Here is a 21,511-nt window from a genome sequence, read left to right on the forward strand (position 1 = left end):
TGACATCATTGTGCAGGATTTTAAATAATTCAGCTGAAATCCAATCACTTCCTTCACTCATTTATCAGCTAAGTCTTCTAAAGCTCATTTAACTTCAAAGGATGTCTGCATCGAGATAAAACATTCCATTTAACTTCCCAGAATGTCTGGCTCTAGATCAAACATTCTATTGTATGTATCCATGAACGTAGGGTCCATCTTATACAATTTTGTACAATCCTGTCACCTCTTCTTAACATCGCTCTGTCCGTCACATCCTTATCTTTTATCATGTCTACTTTTATCTAGAAGTTCCCCTTAATATTGGCAATCTTCATGAAAATGTCCTGTTTTTCCCATTTTGCCACCTTCTTCCAGTTTTCCTCTGTTCATTTAAATGCGTCTCCTTATCCATTCTTGCTACTCTCTAAAATTCTGCATTCAGCTTGCCATATTTTCTCTCTGCAATAAAAACTGGCATGGATAACTTTCAGCGAAACATTTTATTTAAACACGTAAGCATTTTTGTTCTAAAAGTAAGAACATTTCAATTTCAGTTAAAGTTCTTAACATTTTACAACAAATGCTCTTTATAAGGTTTCAGTAAATTTTCTCTGTGAGTACAGCTTTACTTGCATTTTGCGATTTTAAACACTTGAGCAATACATTGTGATTGTTTCACCTATTTCCATTGCTTTTGCTTTCATGTTTTCTTCCGTCACGCCAGAAGCATGCATAGATACCCATTTTGCCTTCTTAATCTTTTTGTTTAGAAAGTTTTTTTGTTGCTGCATCCTGGAAAATATTATCAACTTACGAGCGTAGATTTTCAGATCTATCCACTAGATACACTCTCTTAAACCTGATCTTCACCCTCACTACATATTCATTTGACATACTGTTAGGCTCGCATCTAGTAGATATAAAGGCTATTGTTTTAATTTAAATTCTAGACTTTGTTATAAGAATCTGATAGTCTGAGGCACATACAAATGCAGGTCCTGTTCTTGCTGACTTTACATGCCTCTTTCATCTATGACTGCCAATGATAGTTCTTCCATCTATGACTGCAAAGTATATACTTAATATAATTTTAGTGTTTAATCATATGGCGATATCTAAGGGAAAAGACACCTTAGGCTGTTGAATGACTGTTTGCTATGATCACTGAATTACTTTGGTGGAATTCTATTAGTACAAGTACCACTTCGTCTCACACTCCAAGGCCAAACTTGCTTACTATTTTAGATGCACCACCCTTAGCATTTCATGGCTTAGCATCCACTTAATACAGTGGTAACCTTAGCAGAGCCACCAGAGTAAGACAGGAGTATTTTCCTTGAGGAATATCATCACATAAGGGAGGGCTGTGCAGAGTCAGATTCTGAGCAGCACAGTATAACAGTGGAGGCCCACAACAAAGCCTCCCTACAGCTATTAATATCTAACAGCTTTTGTCCTCAGTAAAGTACAGCTGTGTACACTTACCATAAATGTAGATGTTAGAGTGTATTCACTGTTGCAGTCATTACATTTGGGTAATCTGCTGGTAAGTTGCCCTCAGTCGGCCTGAATAACAAAGCCTTGGGTCCTGTGTCGGTTACTGTCTCCTCTTCCATGATGTCAGGGGTATAAAAAATGCAGCCAACGCCATTTTATTCAATTTTTCTTGCCCCAGATGTCTGGTTCCCCCCAAATGGAGAGCAAAAATATATATATGTAAATAAACTGTAAATATATAAATGCACTTTTAGAAACATAAACTTTACCTTCAACTAAAAGCAAATACACCACAAAGGCATTTGAGTATAGTTAAGGCAAGGAAAGGTATAGAATAGGGGATGGTGGGTGGGTAACCCGGACTGCAACAGTGAATACACTCGAACATCTACTTTTATGATAGTGTACACAACTGTACTATGTTCTTCATGTTTCACTGTTGCAGTCATTACATTTGGGTAGAATCCCAAAGCTATGGATGGGAGGATGGAACTAAACAGCATTAGGAGTGGCTATAAGGCCCTGCAGGACTGCAGTGGCAAAGCCTGCCCTGGATTTTGAGAAGAGAGGTAAATGATAATGCTTTGTGAAGGTATGAACAGAGGTCCAAGTAGCAGCTTCTAGAATGTCTTTGGTTGGGACCCCTCTGAGAAAAGCTGCTGAATTAGAGGCAGCCCTTGTGGAATGTGATCTGATCCCCATGGGCACAGGTTTACCATGGTGCACATAGCAGAAACGAATGCAGTGACTTATCCATTTAGAAATAGTCTGCTTTGATATAGCCTTCCCCTCTGATCCTGCAGTAAATGCTACCAGTAGTTGCTCAGGCTTTCTTAGAGATTTGGTCCTGTTTAAGTAGAATCTTGGTTGTCTGTGTATGTCCAATGAATGCAGAATCTGCTCCCCCTTGTACTGCAGATTTGGGTAAACTGTTGGCAGGTGAATGGTCTGGTTAAGAGCCACACTGGATATCACCTTAGGCATAAAAGAAGGATTGGTCCTGAGGGCCACCCTGTCCGGGTAAAACATAATGAAAGGCTCCACTGCCATGACAGCCTGTATTTCTGAAACCCTTTTTGCTGAAGTGACTTCCAAAAGAAAAGCTGTTTTCCAACATAGAAATTTTATATCCGCAGTAGCTGCTGGCTCAAAAGGAGGCAGGGTGAGTTTTTCCAGCAAAAAATTGAGGTCCCATGCAGGAATTGGTGCTCTCCTGGGATGCCTTAAATTTTTGGCCCCTCTAAGATACTGTTTAAGCAGTGGGTGAGAAAAGTGGGGAGGCTCTGTGTTGTAATGAGCCGAGATGGCAGAGGCATGGATTTTTATTGAGGAAAAAGATAGGCCCTTGTCAAGCATCTCAGTTAAGTATCGTAAAATCTGAGGAATATTGGGCTTTGCTGTGTCTATTCCTTGTGCTTGGTTCCAAGCACAGAATCTTTTCCATTTATCAGCATAATATTTTCTAGTACTAGGCCTTCTGGCTTCCAAAATGACATCCATCAGTGATTTACTGAGTGGTGTGGTTTGAATAATTAGTTGATTAGCCATGCTGCAAGATTCATAGTTTGGAGCGGAGTGTGCAGAATTTGATAGTTCTGCTGAGACAGTAGATGAGGTATTTGAGGCAAGTACCATGGAGGAAGGTGTGACATATTCCTTAGAAGTGGGTACCAGTGCTGGCAAGGCCAGTCCAGAGCAATTAGGATCATTTTTGGTTTTTCCTGTCTGACCTTTAGTAAGACCATGGAGAGTAGAGGCAGAGGGGGAAAGGCATAGACTGACAGGTTTTTCCAATTGAAGGAAAGAGCATCCACTTTCCATGCTTTTTTGTGATGAGTTCCTGTGCAGAATTTGCCCAACTGATAATTTTGGGGACAGGCAAACTGGCACCCCCATTTCTGTGTTAACATGCTGAAGATCTGTGGATCCAGTTACCATTTGTGCAGGTTCATAAGATTTCTGCTTAGATAGGCTGCCAGAGTATTTTGCTTTCCTGACAGGAATTGAGCTTGAAGATGTATTTGGTAAATCAAGGCTGTGTTCCACAAGGCCATGGCTAGTCTGCAAAGGGGGTAGGAATGTGTACCCCCCTGCTTGTTTATGTACCACATAACTGTGGTGTTGTCCGTCTTTATCAGTAGTTGTCTTGGATGAAGTAAGTCCTTGAAGGCTGTCATAGCATTCTAAACAGCTAGTATTTCTTTCTGGTTGATATGCAGATGCATTTGGTTTGGGCTCCATTTGCCCTGAATGCATCTCCCTGCCAGGTGGGCCCCCAACCATAGTATGATGCATCTGTAGTTAGGGTTTGGGTGGCAGGGGGTAGAGTGAATGACAATCTCTTGTTTTGGTGACATGTCTCTGCCCACCAAAGAAACTCCTGTTGTAGGCAGGGAATGAGAGGAATCATAGTTTCAAGGCTGTGACAATGTTGACTCCATAAACATTTTAGGTACCACTGAAGTTTCCTCATATGCAGTTTCGTATATGGAATTAGTAGAATGCAGGATGCCATGAACCCGAAAGCCTGCAGAATTTGTCTTGCAGATAGCTGGACTTTTGTGGTCATTTGTTTGAAGTATGTTGTCAGTTGCCTTTGTTTGTCTGGCGTGAGGTGAGCCATCTGGGCAGTTGTATTCAAGCTAGCACCCAGGAATGTAAATATTTGAGAGGGTACCAGTTGTGATTTCTTTTCATTTATGGTGTATCCTAGGCATGCTAGAAGCCTTTTTACAAACGGCAGATGTTGAAGAAAAGTGTCCTTGTCCTCTGCTTGAATGAGACAATTGTCCAGATAAGGATAAATTTAAATGTTTCTTTGTCTGCAGAATGCAATTACTGGTGCCAGGCACTTTGTAAAGACCCTGAGCGCAGTAGATAAGCCAAAGGGCAGTGCAGAGAATTGGTAATGCAAAAAACCTGCTTTGAAGCGGAGGTATTCTGCATGATTCCTTATTGGGATATGCAGGTATGCCTCTTTTAAATCAAGAGTTACTAACCAAGCATTCTTACCTAGCATAGGCAGTAGCTGTTGTAAAGTCAGCATTTTGAATTTTGGAATGTCCAGGAAAGTGTTCAGAATCGATAAGTCCAGTATTGGACGCCATGAATTGTCTTTTCTGGGTACCAGGAAAAGTCTTGAATAAAAACCTTGTCCTTTTTCCTTTTCTGGTACCTATTGAATAGCCCCCATATTCATGAGGGACATGACTTGTTTCTGGGCCTCTGCCCACTGGTTTTGTGGCACATCCGGCCATCCGTTTGGAATTGGCAAAGTATGGAAATGAAATCTGTACCCCTGGGATACTTTAATACCCACTTGTCCTGGGTAATTAACTGCCAATTTTGAGCATGAAGTGCTAGCTTTCCCCCAAGGGGGCTGCCAAAAGATAAGTGCTTGGAGATGGTAGAGGAAAGTCATTGAGACTGCTTACTGTAGGGTTGTGCTTTGTTTCCTCCAGATTTGGAGGTGGAGGCACCCCATTGCTTCGACCTGTAAGAACCCTGTGATTGACATCTGGAGCCTTTTGAGTACCTGGGTTTGCCCTGAGTGGCTCTGTTGGACACAGGAAAAGACCAATTTTTAGTAGGCCAGTGCCTACTGAACCTGGGTGGCTGTACTTGCAATACATCTTTTACAGTTTGCATAGATTTAGCTTCGTCTTCCATTTTCTTATTACCAAACAGAGTATCATGCTGCAAAGGGGCATCCAACAATTTAGCTTTAACACGATCAGGCAGATTTTGCTCCTTGAGCCATGCATGCCTTCTAAGCACAGATCCAGTAACGACGGCCCTACAAGAGGCCTCCAAGGAATCAAAACCACATTGCAAAGTATGCTTTCCAACCTGTTCTGCTGAATGCAATAAATCCTATTTTCCACACAATCAGAAATCAACATCATTTTCCGTTTCAGTAAGCCTATAACATGCTGCTGATATTTAAGCATATGAAACTGGCAGTTTAAAGCCTTGATTGCCAAGGTTGCAGACGTATAAACCTCCTTGCCCCATCTATCCAGCACCCTGGAATCTCTATCAGAAGGGGTAGGATTTTTGGCTGTAGAAGCCTCAACACCCTTGGGACCCTGAGAAATAGTCTCAGGATCAGCAGCAGGGTTTCTGAAAATAAATTTGTGGGAGTCAGGAACCCTATAATATCTGTCTGGCTTACTAGGAGCCGGAGGCAGGGAATCAGGAGCCATGCTTGATTCCGAGAACACATCATCAACAATGTCTAATACAGGAGGTATTGCCAAAGGCCTACGCTGAGGAAGAAGGAAATCCCTAAGCCTCTTTTTTGATTCAGAGAAGTCCTGACTCTCCCAGTGAAAATGTTCCCTTAAAGTATGCAGTGTCTCTCTAAAAGAGTAATCCTCAGGAGAAGATGCAGTTGGGCTGGATTCCTCTGCATCAGAATCCTCATAGGGTGTAACAGAAAATTCCTGATCAGAAGAGGAATCAGAAGAAATGGAAAACTGATCTGAAGATTCATAATCAGTGCCTTGCCTAGGCCTCTTAGCCGGGGGGGCGGGGGAGTTGGGAACCCCTGATCAAGGTAATTAAATCCTTAGCCATTTTGATCATCTGTTTTTTAGGCATAGGGGCCTGAGCACGTGGCTCATGCGTCCATTTTTAATATAAAAATGTTGAGGCCTGAAAACACCCTCAGAAGCCAGTGGCTGCTCAGCGGCTCTGGACCCATCCAAGGGACAGACATCCAGGGGTTCAATACTCTGAGAATCTCGCTGCATACCGGACTCCGAATGGGTCTCGGTAGAGGCCTGCGACTCAAAAGTAGCGGGTATTAGGGGCTGCGAAAGCACCTCACTGAGTACTGGTGAACCGGCAACTGGCTTAGGAGAAGCTTCGTCGTCAGTTCTGGACTTTGATGGTCTGTCTCTGACTTTTTCCTTACGTTTTTTGTGAACTCCGGTAGTCAGATTGCTAACCAACAACATTTCAGGACAGTTAAATCTTGAATCAAAATATTTAGAGGCAAAAATATACCGACGCTTAATAGTGCGTTGGTTAAATCTAGCACATAACCGACAGCAAGGCACATTGTGATCAGGGCCTAGGCAAGGGAATACAGTATAAATGAAAATCCTTATGAGGTATTTGCTTCCCACAAGTAATGCAATTATTAACTTTTACAGACATCGGTAAGGAGCAAGAAAAAGTTTCCCCAACGGGGTACTTGGCTTTAGTTTGAAGACTTCGGTTCTGAAACTCGAATTAGAGAAAGTACAGTTTTGTACCTACCATAAATGTAGATGTCCGATAGATATGCAACTGCAGTCATAACATATGGGCTGTCCTGCCTCAGGCAGCCCTCGGTCGGCCGAATTCCAAAGTCTGGGTCCGGCGCCGGCTGGTGTCGCCTCCTCTCTGACGTCACAAAGTACAGTTTTGTACCTACCATAAATGTAGATGTCCGAGAGGTATGCATCTGCAGTCCTAACAAATGGGTTGTCCTGCCTCAGGCAGCCCTTCGGTCGGCCGGATTCCAAAGTCTGGGTCTGGCCTCGGCTGATGTCGCACTTCACCCGACGTCACTGCTGCTGTCGATTGGGTATAAAGGCATCAGCCGATGCCATTTTCCTCAGTGTTTCTTGCCCCAGATGCCAGGTGCCCTCTAGGAAGGCTAAATTTGGATAAATGCAAATGATTCCAAACAGTAGAGAGCAAACAAAAATAAACATGTATGTACATATATACAAACAAATACACCATAATAGATTCCCCCAGCTAGCTACAAGATGGGCAAATACCCTAGGAGTACCACAGAGGGGAAGGAGGGTGGGTAATCCTGACTGCAGATGCATACCTCTCGGACATCTACATTTATGGTAGGTACAAAACTGTACTATGTCCTTCAAGGATGCATCTGCAGTCCTAACAAATGGGTGGAATACCATAGCCAAACTGGGGGAGGAGGCACTAAGAAGATTATAGTGTAGTTAAGATCCCTTGCAAAACAGCAGTGGCAAAACCTGCTCGGGATCTGGAGTATAAAGGCAGATTATAATGCTTGGCAAATGTATGCACGGAGCTCCAAGTAGCAGCCTCTAAAATGTCTTTGGTAGCCACTCCTCGTAAGAAAGCTGTAGTAGTGGCTGTAGCCCTTGTGGAGTGAGGTCTGATGTTTTCTGGAGTTGTCTTCCCATGAAAGGAGTAACAAAATCTAATGCAATTTCCTGTCCATTTTGAGATTGTCTGTTTTGAAATTGCTTTTCCTTCCATTCCTGCTGCATATGCTACCAGAAGCTGGTCAGTTTTTCTATTGTTCTTGGTTCTGTCCAGGTAGTAGCGCAATTGCCTGTGTACATCCAAGGTGTGCAGTAGTCTTTCCCCCCTGTTCTGTGGGTTGGGGAAGAATGTTGGTAGGTGGATTGCTTGGTTCAATGATACCCTGGAGACCACCTTTGGCATAAAAGTAGGGTTAGTTCTCAAGGACACTCTATCCTGATGGAAGATGAGGAAGGGCTGTACTGCCATTAATGCCTGTAATTCAGAAACCCTTCTTGCTGAAGTGATTGCAAGCAGAAAGGCAGTTTTCCACGATAAGAACTGTAATTCTGCTGTTGCTGCTGGTTCAAAAGGGGGAAGTGTTAACTTTTCCAGCACGAAGTTCAGGTCCCATGTAGGCAGAGGTGGCTTCCTTGGAGGCTTTACAATTTTAATTCCTCTCAGAAACTGCCTGAGTAGAGGATGAGAGAAGACAGGAGGATCCATGTTGTATTCTGCTGAAATTGCTGATGCATGAATCTTGATGGAGGAGTATGACAGGCCATTGTGGAACAGTTCTGCTAAATATTCTAGGATGTTAGCTATGTTTGCCAATGATACATTTTCTCCTTTTGCTGCACTCCAAATGAGGTATCTTTTCCATTTTGCTGAATAAGTCTTCCTTGTGGAGGGTCTGCGAGCCTCCAGGATAATGTCTTTAACCCTCTGAGATAAATCTGGGTTATTTTGTTTCATGTAAGATTCCAAGCAGCTAGCTGCAGTGTTTTCAAGTTTGGATGCAGGACCTTGAAGTTGTTCTGTGTTAGCAGCAGAGGAACTAGAGGTAGAGGCCATGCGTGTGTCCGAGACATACTTCTCAGAAGCGGTTACCAATGCTGCCTCGGCCAGTCTGGAGCTATCAGGATGATCCTTGGGTGATGATCTTTGATCTTCAGTAGCACTTTGTGCATCAAAGGTAGAGGAGGGAATGCATATGCTGTTAGGTTTTCCCAACTGAAGGATAGGGAGTCCACCTTCCAAGCAAGTGGGTGGTATGTCCTTGTGCAGAATTTTCTCAATTGGTGGTTGTGTGGGGATGCGAACAGGTCTATTTCTGGTAGCCCCCATTTCTCTGTAATGGTTTTGAAAATGTCCGGATGCAGCATCCATTCGTGGGCATCCGTGGTAGTTCTGCTTAATGTGTCTGCTAATATATTTTCTTTTCCTGGCACAAATAAGGCCTGGAGCTGAATGTTGAGGTTCAGGGCCACATTCCACAGGTCCATTGCCATCCGGCATAGAGGATATGAATGTGTGCCTCCCTGCTTGTTGATATACCACATAACTGACCCTGTTGAAGAAACAGTCTGAATGTCTGAAGGAAGTCCTTTGTTCAACTGACAGGCCTGAGCCCACCACAGGAATTCTTGCTTCAGGCATGGAATTATTGGAATTTGGGTTTCTAGGCTGTGCTTGTGCTGAGACCATAAATTCCTTAGGTACCATTGCAACTTCCTCATATGCAGTCTGGCATGTGGGATTAATATTATGCAGGATGCCATGTAACCCAGGGCTTGCAGGATTTTCCTTGCTGTAAGCTGGTTCTGCGTTGTTAATGCCTTGAAATAGAGTGGTAGTTGTTTTTGCTTTTCTGCTGTGAGAAATGCCATTTGATTTGATGTGTCCAGTTCTGCACCCAAGAATGTAATCCTTTGGGATGGTACCAGCCTTGACTTTTTTATGTTGACTGTGTATCCCAAGGCCTGCAGTAGGTGAATAACCTTTTCCAAATCTTTTGTTAATTTGATCTTGTTGTCCACTTGTATCAGGCAGTTGTCCAGGTATGGATAAATTTGAATTCCCTGAAGCCTGCAATGAGCAATTACTGATGCCAGGCATTTTGTGAATATTCTGGGCGCAGTAGATAAGCCAAAGGGCAATGCTGAGAATTGATAATGCTCTGATCCTGCAAGAAATCTGAGGTATCTTCTGCAATCTGGTCGAATAGGGACGTGCAGGTATGCCTCCTTGAGATCTAGAGTCACCAGCCAAGCCTCCTTGCCCAACATGGGAAGAAGGTGCTGTAGGGTCAGCATTTTGAATTTTGGAACAATGAGATATGTGTTGAGAGCGGACAGGTCGAGAATAGGCCTCCATTGGTTTTCTTTTCTTGGTACCAGGAAAAGTCTGGAATAAAATCCTTGTCCTTGTTCCATAGCCGGTACCTTTTCTATAGCTCTCATCCTTAGTAATTGGTTGATTTGTTCTAGAGCGTTTGTCTTTTGGTTTGGTGGTAGGTTTGGCATTCCTCTCTTCCTTGGTGGAGTATGGAAGTGAAACCTGTAACCTTTGTCTATTGTCTGTAAAATCCATTTGTCTCCTGTAATGTAATGCCAGTTTACTGAAAATAAGGCTAGCTTTCTGCCTAAGGGTGCTTCCAGTTGTTCCCTGGTAGGCGGTATCAGAGCCAAGTCACTGTGACTGTCCTGTGGAAGTGGTAGTAGCTGGATCTGCGGCAGTACTTCTCTGGTTGTTAGGCTGCCACTGACGTCCCCTGTAGGCACCTCTGGATTGACCTCTGCCTCTTGAGCGCCTATTTCTGCCTCTCTGTGCTCTGGTGTCTGGAAAGGACCAATTCTTCGAAGGCCAATTTCTGCTAAACCTAGGAGGCTGGACCTGTAAGAAGCCCTTGACTGTTTGGACAGATTTTGCTTTTTCCTCCACCTTCTTTAACACTTGCTGTGCAGGGGAGCCAAACAAACTGAGTTTCTCCATGGGAGCATCTAGGAGTTTTGACTTTACATGGTCTGGTAAGGATTGCTCTTTTAACCATGCATGCCTTCTGATCACTGTACCAGTCATAGCTGATCTAAAGGAAGCCTCCAGTGCATCATAGCCGCATTTTAAGGAATGATTACTGACCTGCTGAGTGTTATGTACCAAATCCTGAAGGGACTTACAGTCTATAGGTTCAGGAGAGGATAGTTTTTTATTTATCTGATCTAACAAAAATTCCTGATACTGAATCATGTGGAATTGACATTTTAAAGCCCTAGCCGAAAGAGTAGCAGAAGTATAAACATTTTTACCCCATCTCTCTAATGCTCTAGATTCTCTTTCAGAGGGGAGGGGGTTTTTGGCAGTTGCTACAGCTTTGGGGCCTTGAGAAATAGTTTCAGGATCTGCAATAGGAGCCTTATACAGGTGATAATGTGTGTCCGGGACCCTGTAGTATCTGTCGGGCTTAGCAGGGGCCGGAGGAAGAGTCAGGGGCAGTACAAGCATCATTGAATGCATCATCCACAACTGTTAGTACTGGAGGAATGGCTAAAGGCCTATGCTGTGGCAAATGCAAAAGGTCCTGAGCCGTTTCCTAGAATCTGAAAAATCCTGGCCCTGCCATTGAAATTGTTCCCTCATAGCATGCAAGGTTTCCCCAAAAGAAAATTCCTCAGGAGGAGAGGCAGAAGGAATGGAGTCTTCTGCGTCAGAATCCTCATATGGAGAATAAGGGCCTTCTGGAGGATTTGAGTTTTCTGAATCATCAGAAGAATAATCCGTAGAAACTGGTTCAGGGGGCTCTGCTCTAGGCCTCTTCTCTGGAGGGAGATGAGAGGCCCTGTCAGGGTGAGGTTGGGATCCCCTGATCAAAGAAATGAGATCCTCTGCCAGGCTAAGCATTTGGGAACTAGGGCTAGGCCTGTGTGAGGGGGTTTTAGAAGGCAAGGCCTTAGAAGATTTAGCTGCTTTAGCCCTAGAGAAAGCCTTGATAGACATGGATGCAGGGGGCCTAGCAGCTCCACGTGCAGGAGTAGATATGTCTAAAGGAATAGTATTTGATAAATCCTGGGTGCCTGCTACAGCAGGAGAAAATTCAGTAGCAGATTCAGCCATGCCATGCGAGGCCTCGGCTGCAGGAGGAATGCTTTCGGCCGAAGGAAGAACCGAGGACTCTGTTTCAGCCGAAACCGAGACACTCGCGGTTGGCTTAACCGTGGTTTCGGCCGAAACCGCGGACCGCGAGTGTCGGTCCTTTTCCTTACGCTTTTTAGCTAATTGTGAAGTCGGAGTCTCCGACGGCATTTTGTAAGCAAAAGCGGGACCAAAAAACTCCTCCGCAAACTCCGACCGACGTCTAAGTGTCCGTCGGTTGAAGGAAGCACAGGCTAGACAAGCTGCTACGTCGTGGTCTGGGCCTAAGCAAGGAAGGCAGTAAGAGTGGAAATCCTTATGAGGTATTTGTTTCCCACAAGTTAAACAATTATTTACTTTTTCTGACATCGGCTGAGGCAAGAGAGAGTCCCCAACGGGGTACTTAGCTTTTTAGAAGTCTTCGGTAGTAGAAATCTCTGGATCTGACCGACCGGCACTTGCGAACAGCTTCTGCTTCGGGCACCGCGCGGCAAGAAAGACTGAGGAAAATGGCGTCGGCTGATGCCTTTATACCCAATCGACAGCAGCAGTGACGTCAGGTGAAGTGCGACATCAGCCGAGGCCAGACCCAGACTTTGGAATCCGTCCGACCGAAGGGCTGCCTGAGGCAGGACAACCCATTTGTTAGGACTGCAGATGCATCCTTGAAGGACATCGGCTGGAGTATAAAGGCATCGGCCGACGCCATCTTCTTCAGTGTTTCTTGCCCCAGATGCCAGGTGCCCTCCTAGGAAGGCTAAATTTGGTAAATGGATAAAAATAATCCCAAACATGCACAACAGTAATAAACAGATACACCATAGGAAATATCCCCATCTAATGGAAAAAGGGGTAGGGACCCAAAAAAAAGGATACAGAGGGGTAGGAGGGTGGGAAAATCCGACTGCAGTTGCATATCTATCGGACATCTACATTTATGGTAGGTACAAAACTGTACTATGTCCTTCAAGAATGCAACTGCAGTCATAACATATGGGTTGAATACCATAGCCAAGCTGGGGGTGGATGGAACTATGATAAGGATGGTGTAGCTAAAATCCCCTGCAGGACTGCCGAAGCAAAGCCTGCTCAGGATCTGGAGTATAAAGGCAGGTTGTAGTGCTTGGTAAATGTATGCACGGAGCTCCATGTAGCAGCCTCTAAAATGTCCTTTGTTGCCACTCCTCTTAGGAAAGCTGTGGAAGTGGCTATAGCTCTGGTGGAATGTGGCCTAATATTGGCTGGCACACCCTTTCCATGGAAAGATTAGCAGAATCTGATGCAATGTCCAATCCATTTTGAAATTGTTTGTTTGGAGATTGCTTTTCCTTGCACTCCAGCAGCATAGGCTACAAACAGTTGGTCAGACTTTCTGGTGGCCTTAGTTCTGTCCAAGTAGTAACGTAGTTGTCTGTGTATGTCCAAAGTATGCAGTAGTTTTTCCCCTTATTTTGAGGATTGGGGAAGAATGTAGGCAGGTGAATAGCTTGATTTAGAGACAGCCTGGAAATAACTTTTGGCATGAATGTAGGATTGGTTCTTAGAGAAACTCTGTCTTGATGAAAAATGAGGAAGGGAGGCACTGCCATGAGTGCCTGTATCTCTGAAACTCTTCTTGCAGATGTGACTGCCAATAAGAAGGCCGTCTTCCATGAAAGAAATTGCATTTCTGAAGTTGCTGCTGGCTCAAATGGAGGAAGAGTTAATTTTTCCAACACATAATTGAGGTCCCATGCAGGTACTGGCTGTTTTCTGGGAGGTTTGATATTCTTTATTCCTCTTAGAAACTGTCTAAGCAGAGGATGAGAAAACACTGGAGGGTCACAGTTGTATTTTGCTGAGACTGCTGAGGCATGAATCTTTATTGAAGAGTATGAGAGTCCAGTATGAGATAGTTCCGCCAAGTATTCTAAAATCTGAGGTATACTCGGTAATGCTGTGTCCTGACCCCTGTTGGCATTCCAGATGCTGAATCTCTTCCACTTGGCTGAATAGGTTTTTCTGGTGGAAGGTCTGCGTGCTTCCAGCAAGATTTCTTGAACTGATTTTGAAAGAGAATTAGGTGGAGAAGTCATGTTAGCCTCCAGGCTGTCAGATGTAATGATTTCAGGTCTTGATGCACAGTCCTGTAATTGTGTTGTGTTACGAGCAGGGGCCATAGGGTCAGAGGCCATGGTTTGGTCCGAGTTATGGTCAATAGCAATGGGTACCAGTGTTGCCTTGGCCAGTTTGGAGCTATCAAGATGCCCGTTGGTTGTTCTGCTTTGATCTTCAGTATCACCTTGGTCAGCAGAGGCAGAGGAGGAAATGCATAAATTTTTAGAGAATTCCAGCTGAAGGAGAGAGCATCCGTTTTCCAGGCTAGAGGATGGTGAGTCCTTGTGCAGAATTTTTCCAGGTGATGATTTAAGTGGGAAGCAAAAAGATCTACATCCGTTCTTCCCCATATCTTTGTCAGTTGAGAGAAAATGTGAGGGTGCAGCATCCATTCGTGTGGAGCCATGAAATTTCTGCTCAGGTTGTCCGCCAGTACATTGTCCTTGCCTGGTACAAACTGGGATTGTAAATGTATCTTCAGGCTCAGGGATTTTTCCCAAAGAAGCATTGTTAGTCTGCAGAGGGGATAAGAATGAGTGCCTCCCTGCTTGTTTATGTACCACATGACAGTGGTGTTGTCTGTCCTTATTAGCAAATGCCCTTGTTGTAGTGATTTTTCGAAAGCCTCGATTGCATGCATCACTGCCAACATCTCCTTTTGGTTTATGGGCAGATGCCTTTCCTTTGGCGTCCATTGCCCTTGAATGCATCTGCCCTCCATGTGCGCCCCCCCCCATCCGTGGTCTGAGGCGTCTGTTGTAATCATTTGGCCTGCTTGAGGTCTGTTGAAAGACATGCCTTTGTTTAGCTGACTGGCTTGAGCCCACCATAAAAATTCTTTTTGCAGACATGGAATAAGTGGGATTATGTCCTCTAGGCTCTGGCTGTGTTGAGACCATAAGTTTTTTAAATACCATTGCAGCTTTCTCATATGAAGTCTTCCCAAAGGTATCAGAAGGATGCAAGATGCCATGAACCCCAGGGCCTGCAGGATTTTCCTTGCAGTCAGCTGGGATAGTTTTGCTAGGCCTTTGAAGTACTCTGGTAAATGCTGCTGTTTGTCCTCTGTGAGGTAGGCCATTTGGTTTTCTGTGTCCAGTTTGGCTCCTAAGAAGATAATCTGTTGGGATGGCAGTAGTTTTGACTTCTGAATGTTGACTGTGTATCCCAAGGCCTGCAGTAGATGCATGACATAGTCCAAATTTTCTTTTAAGGTTTGTTTGTTGTCTGCTTGTATGAGGCAGTCGTCCAAGTAGGGGTATATTTGAATCCCCTGCAGTCTGTAGTCTGCCACTACTGATGCCAGGCATTTCGTGAATACTCTGGGCGCTGTAGATAAGCCAAACGGCAATGCTGAGAATTGATAATGCTCTGTCCCTGCAAGAAATCTGAGGTATCTTCTACAGCTTTGTCTGATTGGGACACGAAGGTATGCCTCCTTGAGGTCCAGAGTGACCAGCCAAGACCCCTTGCCCAACATGGGAAGGAGTTGCTGCAGCGTCAGCATTTTGAACTTTGGTACTATGAGAAAAGTGTTTAGAGATGACAAGTCCAGTATGGGTCTCCATTTGTTTTCTTTTCTTGGAACAAGGAACAGTCTTGAATAAAATCCCTGGCCTTGCTCCTGAGGAGGAACCCTTTCTATTGCTTTTATACTTAACAGCTTGGAAACTTGAGAGAGAGCCTCTGCCCTTTGATGATGTGGCAGGTTTGGCATGCCTTGTCTTATTGGTAATGTGTGGAAGTGGAATTTGTAACCTTTGTCTCTCAAATCCAGAATCCAGTTGTCCTTGGTTAAGATATGCCAGTTTTGTGAGAATAAGGATAATTTTCCGCACAAAGGTGCTTCTCTTTGAACCTTTGTAGGCGGAACGAAAGTCAAGTCATTGTGATTGTTCTTGTGGTGCAGCTGATCTGTCTGCGCCACTTCTTTGATTTGGAGGTTGCCATTGGCGGCCCCTGTAAGATCCTCGGTATTGCCCTCTACCACGGGCACGTCTGTTTTTTCCCCTTTGAAACTTGTCAGAGCCGGGGAAGGACCAATTCTTTGAGGGCCAGTTTCTGCTAAACCTGGGTGGCTGAACCTGAAGGAAATCCTTGACTGTCTGTACTGACTTTGCTTTTTCCTCTATGGATTTCAATGCATCTTGTGCATTTGCACCAAAAAGCTTCTGTTTTTCCAAAGGTGCATCCAGTAACTTTACTTTAACATGGTCAGGCAAAGACTGATCCTTTAACCAAGCATGTCTACGTATCACAGCCCCAGTCATAGCTGCCCTACATGAAGCTTCCAGTGCATCATAACCACACTGAAGAAAATGGTTATTAACCTGCTGAGTGTTATGTATATGATCCTTCAATGCCTTTTTATCGATAGGCTCAGGAGAGGCTAACTTTTTCTGTAAATCATCCAGGAGAAAATCTTGGTACTGAAACATGTGAAAAAGGCAGTTAAGTGACATCATGGCTAGGGTAGTAGAGGTATATACTTTTTTACCCCATCTCTCCAGGGACCTTGCTTCTCTGTCCGCTGGCAGTGGGTATTTGGCAGAGGAGGTAGCCACTCCCTTGGGGCCCTGTGAAATAGTTTCTAGATCCACAGAGTGGGCCTTAAAAAGGTGCTTGTGAGTGTCAGGGACCCTATAATATCTGTCCGGCTTGACAGGAGGAAGAGAATCAGGGTTAGCACTGGAGTCAGAGAAAACATCATCCAAAACATCCATAACAGGTGGAATAGCCAAAGGTCTGTGCTGTGGAAGCTTGAGGAAGGTACAAAGCCTTTTCCTGGAGTCAGAGAATTCCTGACCCTGCCACTGAAAATGTTCCCTCGTGGAATGCAGGACTTCACCAAAAGAGAAATCCTCTGGAGGGGAGGCAGAGGGAATTGATTCCTCAGCATCAGAGTCCTCGTAGGCCTGGAAGGATTCTTCTTGGGTATCAGAATGCTCAGAATCCCCAGAGGCTTCATCTGAAGAGAGGTCGTCTGCCTGCTCAGTTCTAGGCCTTTTCTCTGCAGGTGGCTGAGAACCCCTGTCCGGATGAGGCTGAGACCCCCTGATAAGGGAAATAAGATCAGCAGCCAGAGACATGATCTGCTTATCAGAAGAAGGGGCCTGGGCAGTAGGTTTAGGATGGGCCTTGGCCTGACTGGCGGCCTTAGCACGTGCAAAGGCCTTGATGGACATGGATACAGGAGGCCTAGCAGCCCCACGTGCAGGCGTAATCTTGTCCACGGAAATGGTGTCGGGTAGATCCAGAACTTCGGTTTCCGGAGGAAAATCAACAACCGGCACCGGAGAGATCTCAGAGACCGAAGGTCGTGTTAACGCTGTGTCGTCGGCCTGGAGCGGTTGATTTACCACTTCCGAAGGGACCGGAGCACTAGCAGAGGGTTTGGGAGTAGCATCAGTAGTGGACGCGGGCCGAGGATGTCGGTCCCGGTCCTTGCTTTTTTTAGCAGATTGGGTTGTCGGTTGATCCGACGGCATGATATACGCAAAAGATTCACCGAAATGAAAAAGTCCTCGGCGAATTCTGCCCGGCGCCTGAGAGTGCGCTTATTAAAGCAAGCAGAGGCAGCACAGGCTGAGACGTCGTGGTCTGGGCCCAGGCAAGGAAGGCAGAGAGAATGGAAGTCCTTATGAGGTATTTGTTTACCACAAGATAAACAATTATTAACTTTCTCAATTTGTTCTGACATCGGCTGAGGCAAGAATAAATGTTCCCCAATGGGGTACTTAGCTTTTAGATGACTTCGGTACTGAAAACACAGGAGCTGACCGACCAGCACTTGCGAACTGCTTCTGCTTCGGGCACCGCGCGGCAAGAAAGACTGAAGATGGCGTCGGCCGATGCCTTTTTACTCCAGCCGTTGTGACATCGGAGAGGAGGCGACACCAGCCGACGCCGGACCCAGACTTTGGAATTCGGCCGACCGAGGGCTGCCTGAGGCAGGACAACCCATATGTTATGACTGCAGTTGCATTCTTGAAGGACATCTTCAGGAGTCGGCCGACTGGCACTTGCGAACTACTTCTGCTTCGAGCACCGCACGGCAAGAAAGACGGAATAAAATGGTGTCAGCTGCATGTTTTATACCCCTGACGTCATGGAAGAGGAGGCCGCAACCAATGCAGGACCCAAGACTTTGTTATTCAGGCCGACTGAGGGCAACCTGCCGGCAGATTACCAAACTGTAATGACTGCAACAGTGAAACACGAAGAACATCAATTATTTAATCAGCTCTACTGAATATACTACTGCACACTAAGTTATATTCCATTAATAAGTTAGTCACTCCAGATATGCAGTGCAAACTGCATTTCCTGATTAGTGATTTATAAAATAAATGCTGTAACCCCCCCCCCCCCAAAAAATCTTTTTATCCCTTTAGTTCTGGATCACTGTGTAACGCGAAGACCTCTAATTTACCACTAAACATGAAATGGGGGTGGGGGCAAATATCCTATACAGCACCCTTCCATCCTAGCAATTTTACATTCATTCTGTAGTGAGGAAAAGTTTGCCATGTACTAAAATAAAACTATCCCTGTGAGGTATACAGCCAGTGGCCCAGCTCCTCCATTCTGAATTTTAGTATGCCTGACCAAAAGACTTACTTTTCTCAGCGTATCTCACCTTTCAAATAAGTTAGAATTCAGGAGACTCCTAGTGTAACTGTCTCTTCTGTGTAAATCCCAGAATCCTGAAACAACTTCCTTCACTGCCTCATTAGAGGAAGAACATGCAAGACTTTGGCACTGCAAACAGTAAAAATAAAGAACTCACTTTGTTGCCTTTTCACAGTACATGATACAACTGCAGTCTTTGAATAACAAAATGTAAGTTCTGTGTTTATAATGCTTTTATAGTTTGTGTTTAAAGTTAGGTCAATATTTTCACATAGTTCAATCCCTAGGTACTTCAGTGAGGAAACCTGCTTCCCAATTATTTCATTAGTAGTCAAATTAGTATTATCATTAAGATTTTTTTACATCTAAAATTTGAAGATAGAATACAATTAAAATGATCTTTTTGCCAAAAATAAATTACATAGCTCTTTCCATCTCTATATTACCCAGTAAAAATATTTTAAAACAAATAAATAAAACTCTATTAAAATTTTTATGATACCCTAAAAAGCATAGGATAGCGCTAACTAATCATATTAGACCATGGGAACTTGCAGGAATAAATTTCCCAGATTTAGAATCCTACATTAAAGCCTTTAACCTCAAAACAATATTAAATTGGATAGACCCCAAATATTCTTCAGCTTGGAAATTGTTACATACAAGTATTATCTTAAATGAAAATAAACTAATAAAAAAATTACAATTAACCAAATTAACTAACAAACTTTGGTATGTACTCTGTATCAATATAATACTAATAAATTTACTAATCTAGATTATTTAAATCATATCTATAAGACCTTTAGAAGTTTCGTAAATAACAATATTGACATTAAACTATGGATCCAGCTTCTATTCCCCTTTAAAACTCAAAAAACTTTTTCGATAATATTAGCTTAGATACACTCAGCTGCTGGGAAAGAAAAATAACCTAGTTGCACTAGATGCACAAAATTTGATCAAAGAATATGATCTACCATAATGAGACTGGCTAGCTCTCAATGGTCTTCTTCCATTCACTCAAGATTTGTGCAGAACAATGCAGAGTTCTTCCTATAGCTCACCACTCAAATTTATCATTCTTATGCGTGAAACACTGCATGGTGAATTTAATTGGAAAAACTTAATCTCAAAAATTTATAAAATTTACTTATAAAACTACTCCTAATCAGAAATTTTGGGATTTTGTTACTAGAGATTGCACATTGTCCCTATCTCCTATGAATAAATCAAAAATTTTACACTCTCTTAAATTAACCTCTAATTTACAAATATGGAAGATTTTTTTTCCTGGAAATTTCTGCATATAGTTTTTTACACTCCTAATAAAATTGCTAAATTTAACTCCTCTGAACAGGTGATATGTTGGAAATGCTCTCTAGAATGTAAGGCCGATTGTTCTCACATTAAGAAATTTTGAAATGATATTGAAAATTTTCTCCAAGCCATCTTTACTGATTCCTTTATATTATCCAAACCTTTAATTCTTCTGAATGTAAATGAATTTATTGTATTGAATAACAAAAATAATTATCTTCTTTGGACAATTCTAGCAGTAGCCAAAAAATGTATTACAAGAAGATGGAAGTCATCCTTCATTCCAACCTTACAAGACTTCATGACTCTTTTGGCTGAAGTAGCGTCAATTGAAATAAAAGTTAAAGAATCAAAAAATATACCCAAGAAAATGGACTAACAACCCTTGGACAAAAGTTCCATCTCTTATTCAGTCATTGAATTCAGATATGTCTTCATCTAATTAGTCATAATGAAAGTATGAATGAATATAGTACCCTACTTTACAGTTTACATAACTTGCTGTTCCCTTTATTTTCTTTCTTTTTTTCCTTATACAGTGCTTGAGGCCTTTGTAAAATTTGTACATAGTTTTATCATAATTTGTTGTTCAAATGATTGTTATTGAAAAATCAATAAAAAAATAAAACAACAAAAAAAATGTAAGTTCTGGAATCAAATTATCCTGCATTCAATTCCGAAAGATTAGTTTTACTCAAGTCAGCTAGGACTTAACTTCCAGGTTAAGAATAAGTTACCTTCCCTGGATGTAGAGTTGGCTGCTACTTCTATTTTTGCATGTATTAAGGACAACACAACCTGTCTTGCATTACAGTTTTAAGACCTCACAGAATGATTGGAAAATGGATAACTGTATCCACATTACCAGTATGCACATGAAGACTTTCATGTCCTCAGAAATATGGCCACTAAGGAGAAATCACTAACTGTTGAAGTGGCATAGATTACAGTACACTAGATTGCCGAAACTTGCAAAATGCAAAGGGAACTTCAAAAGTAGATAAAAAAACTAAAGTACCATCCTGAAACTTCTCTGTCCGTTTGATTCTCTGTTACAAGCCAGAAATAATGTACTAAACAATGAAACAGGCTTAAATAAGAATGCAGTGCATTTGTAAACAGAGAAAAAGAGAATTAGGAAAATAAAAAGGTGTCAGTTAAGGCACACATTTACAAATTTACCACAGAAAGTGAGAAATGCTTGCAATGACTTTCCAGTCTGGGTAACAACTTTTAAATTTGCATATTCCACAGACAAGGACTTAAAATCATTTAGACTATCAGTATTCCCAATACTCTGTATCGGGAATCAACTCTGAATGCATTTGAATACATAAATAAAGGCTCTATATTTTAATCTCAAGTAATTCAAAATACTTACGTTACTTGCCATTTCTAATGACAGCAATCTCTTCACCACATCATCAGTCTGTGAATGGAACAGAATTTTAATTTTTAGTTTTAGAAAAGGCACTTAAATCACCCACTATACAAACTTTAAAAGTACATTTTAAATCTTTGACTTAGCTAGGATAACGAACAACACATCTGCTGCACTGCCTTGTATGTAACTGCTATTTGTTAATAAAAAATGGTGCTGGTTAGACATCAGTTGTTCAAATTGTGCTGTTGCTATAAACAGGTCCTTTACTCCCAGACTAGTTCACAGCCATCAACACCTATTTATTTTTACTTGAACGACTGACATCTACATTTCCCTCTGCACTTAACATTAGCTAATAACAGCTAACTATATCTGGCTGCATCCAAGCACGTTACAGAGAGTCACATCTGAGCTTACGAGTATATAATTTTTACTACCTGTTCTTACTTTATACTC

At 42.9% G+C, this 21,511-nt stretch overlaps 1 protein-coding gene across 1 annotated transcript in view; it reads right to left on the reverse strand.

Moving 5' to 3' along the window:
* Positions 1 to 21,102, reverse strand: part of MRPS15 (mitochondrial ribosomal protein S15) — a 179,561-nt gene extending 158,459 nt beyond the window's left edge. Inside the window, exon 1 of the mRNA XM_044084816.1 lies at positions 21,053 to 21,102. Coding sequence (XP_043940751.1) covers positions 21,053 to 21,064 — 12 coding nt within the window. The 5' untranslated portion in view covers positions 21,065 to 21,102. The remainder of the gene's footprint in view (positions 1 to 21,052) is intronic.
* Between the last annotated feature and the right edge of the window lie 409 nt (positions 21,103 to 21,511).

The sequence above is a fragment of the Protopterus annectens genome, chromosome 1.part1 (genome assembly GCF_019279795.1).
Source record: "Protopterus annectens isolate FY-2018-M chromosome 1.part1, PAN1.0, whole genome shotgun sequence".
Classification (NCBI taxonomy): domain Eukaryota; kingdom Metazoa; phylum Chordata; order Ceratodontiformes; family Protopteridae; genus Protopterus; species Protopterus annectens.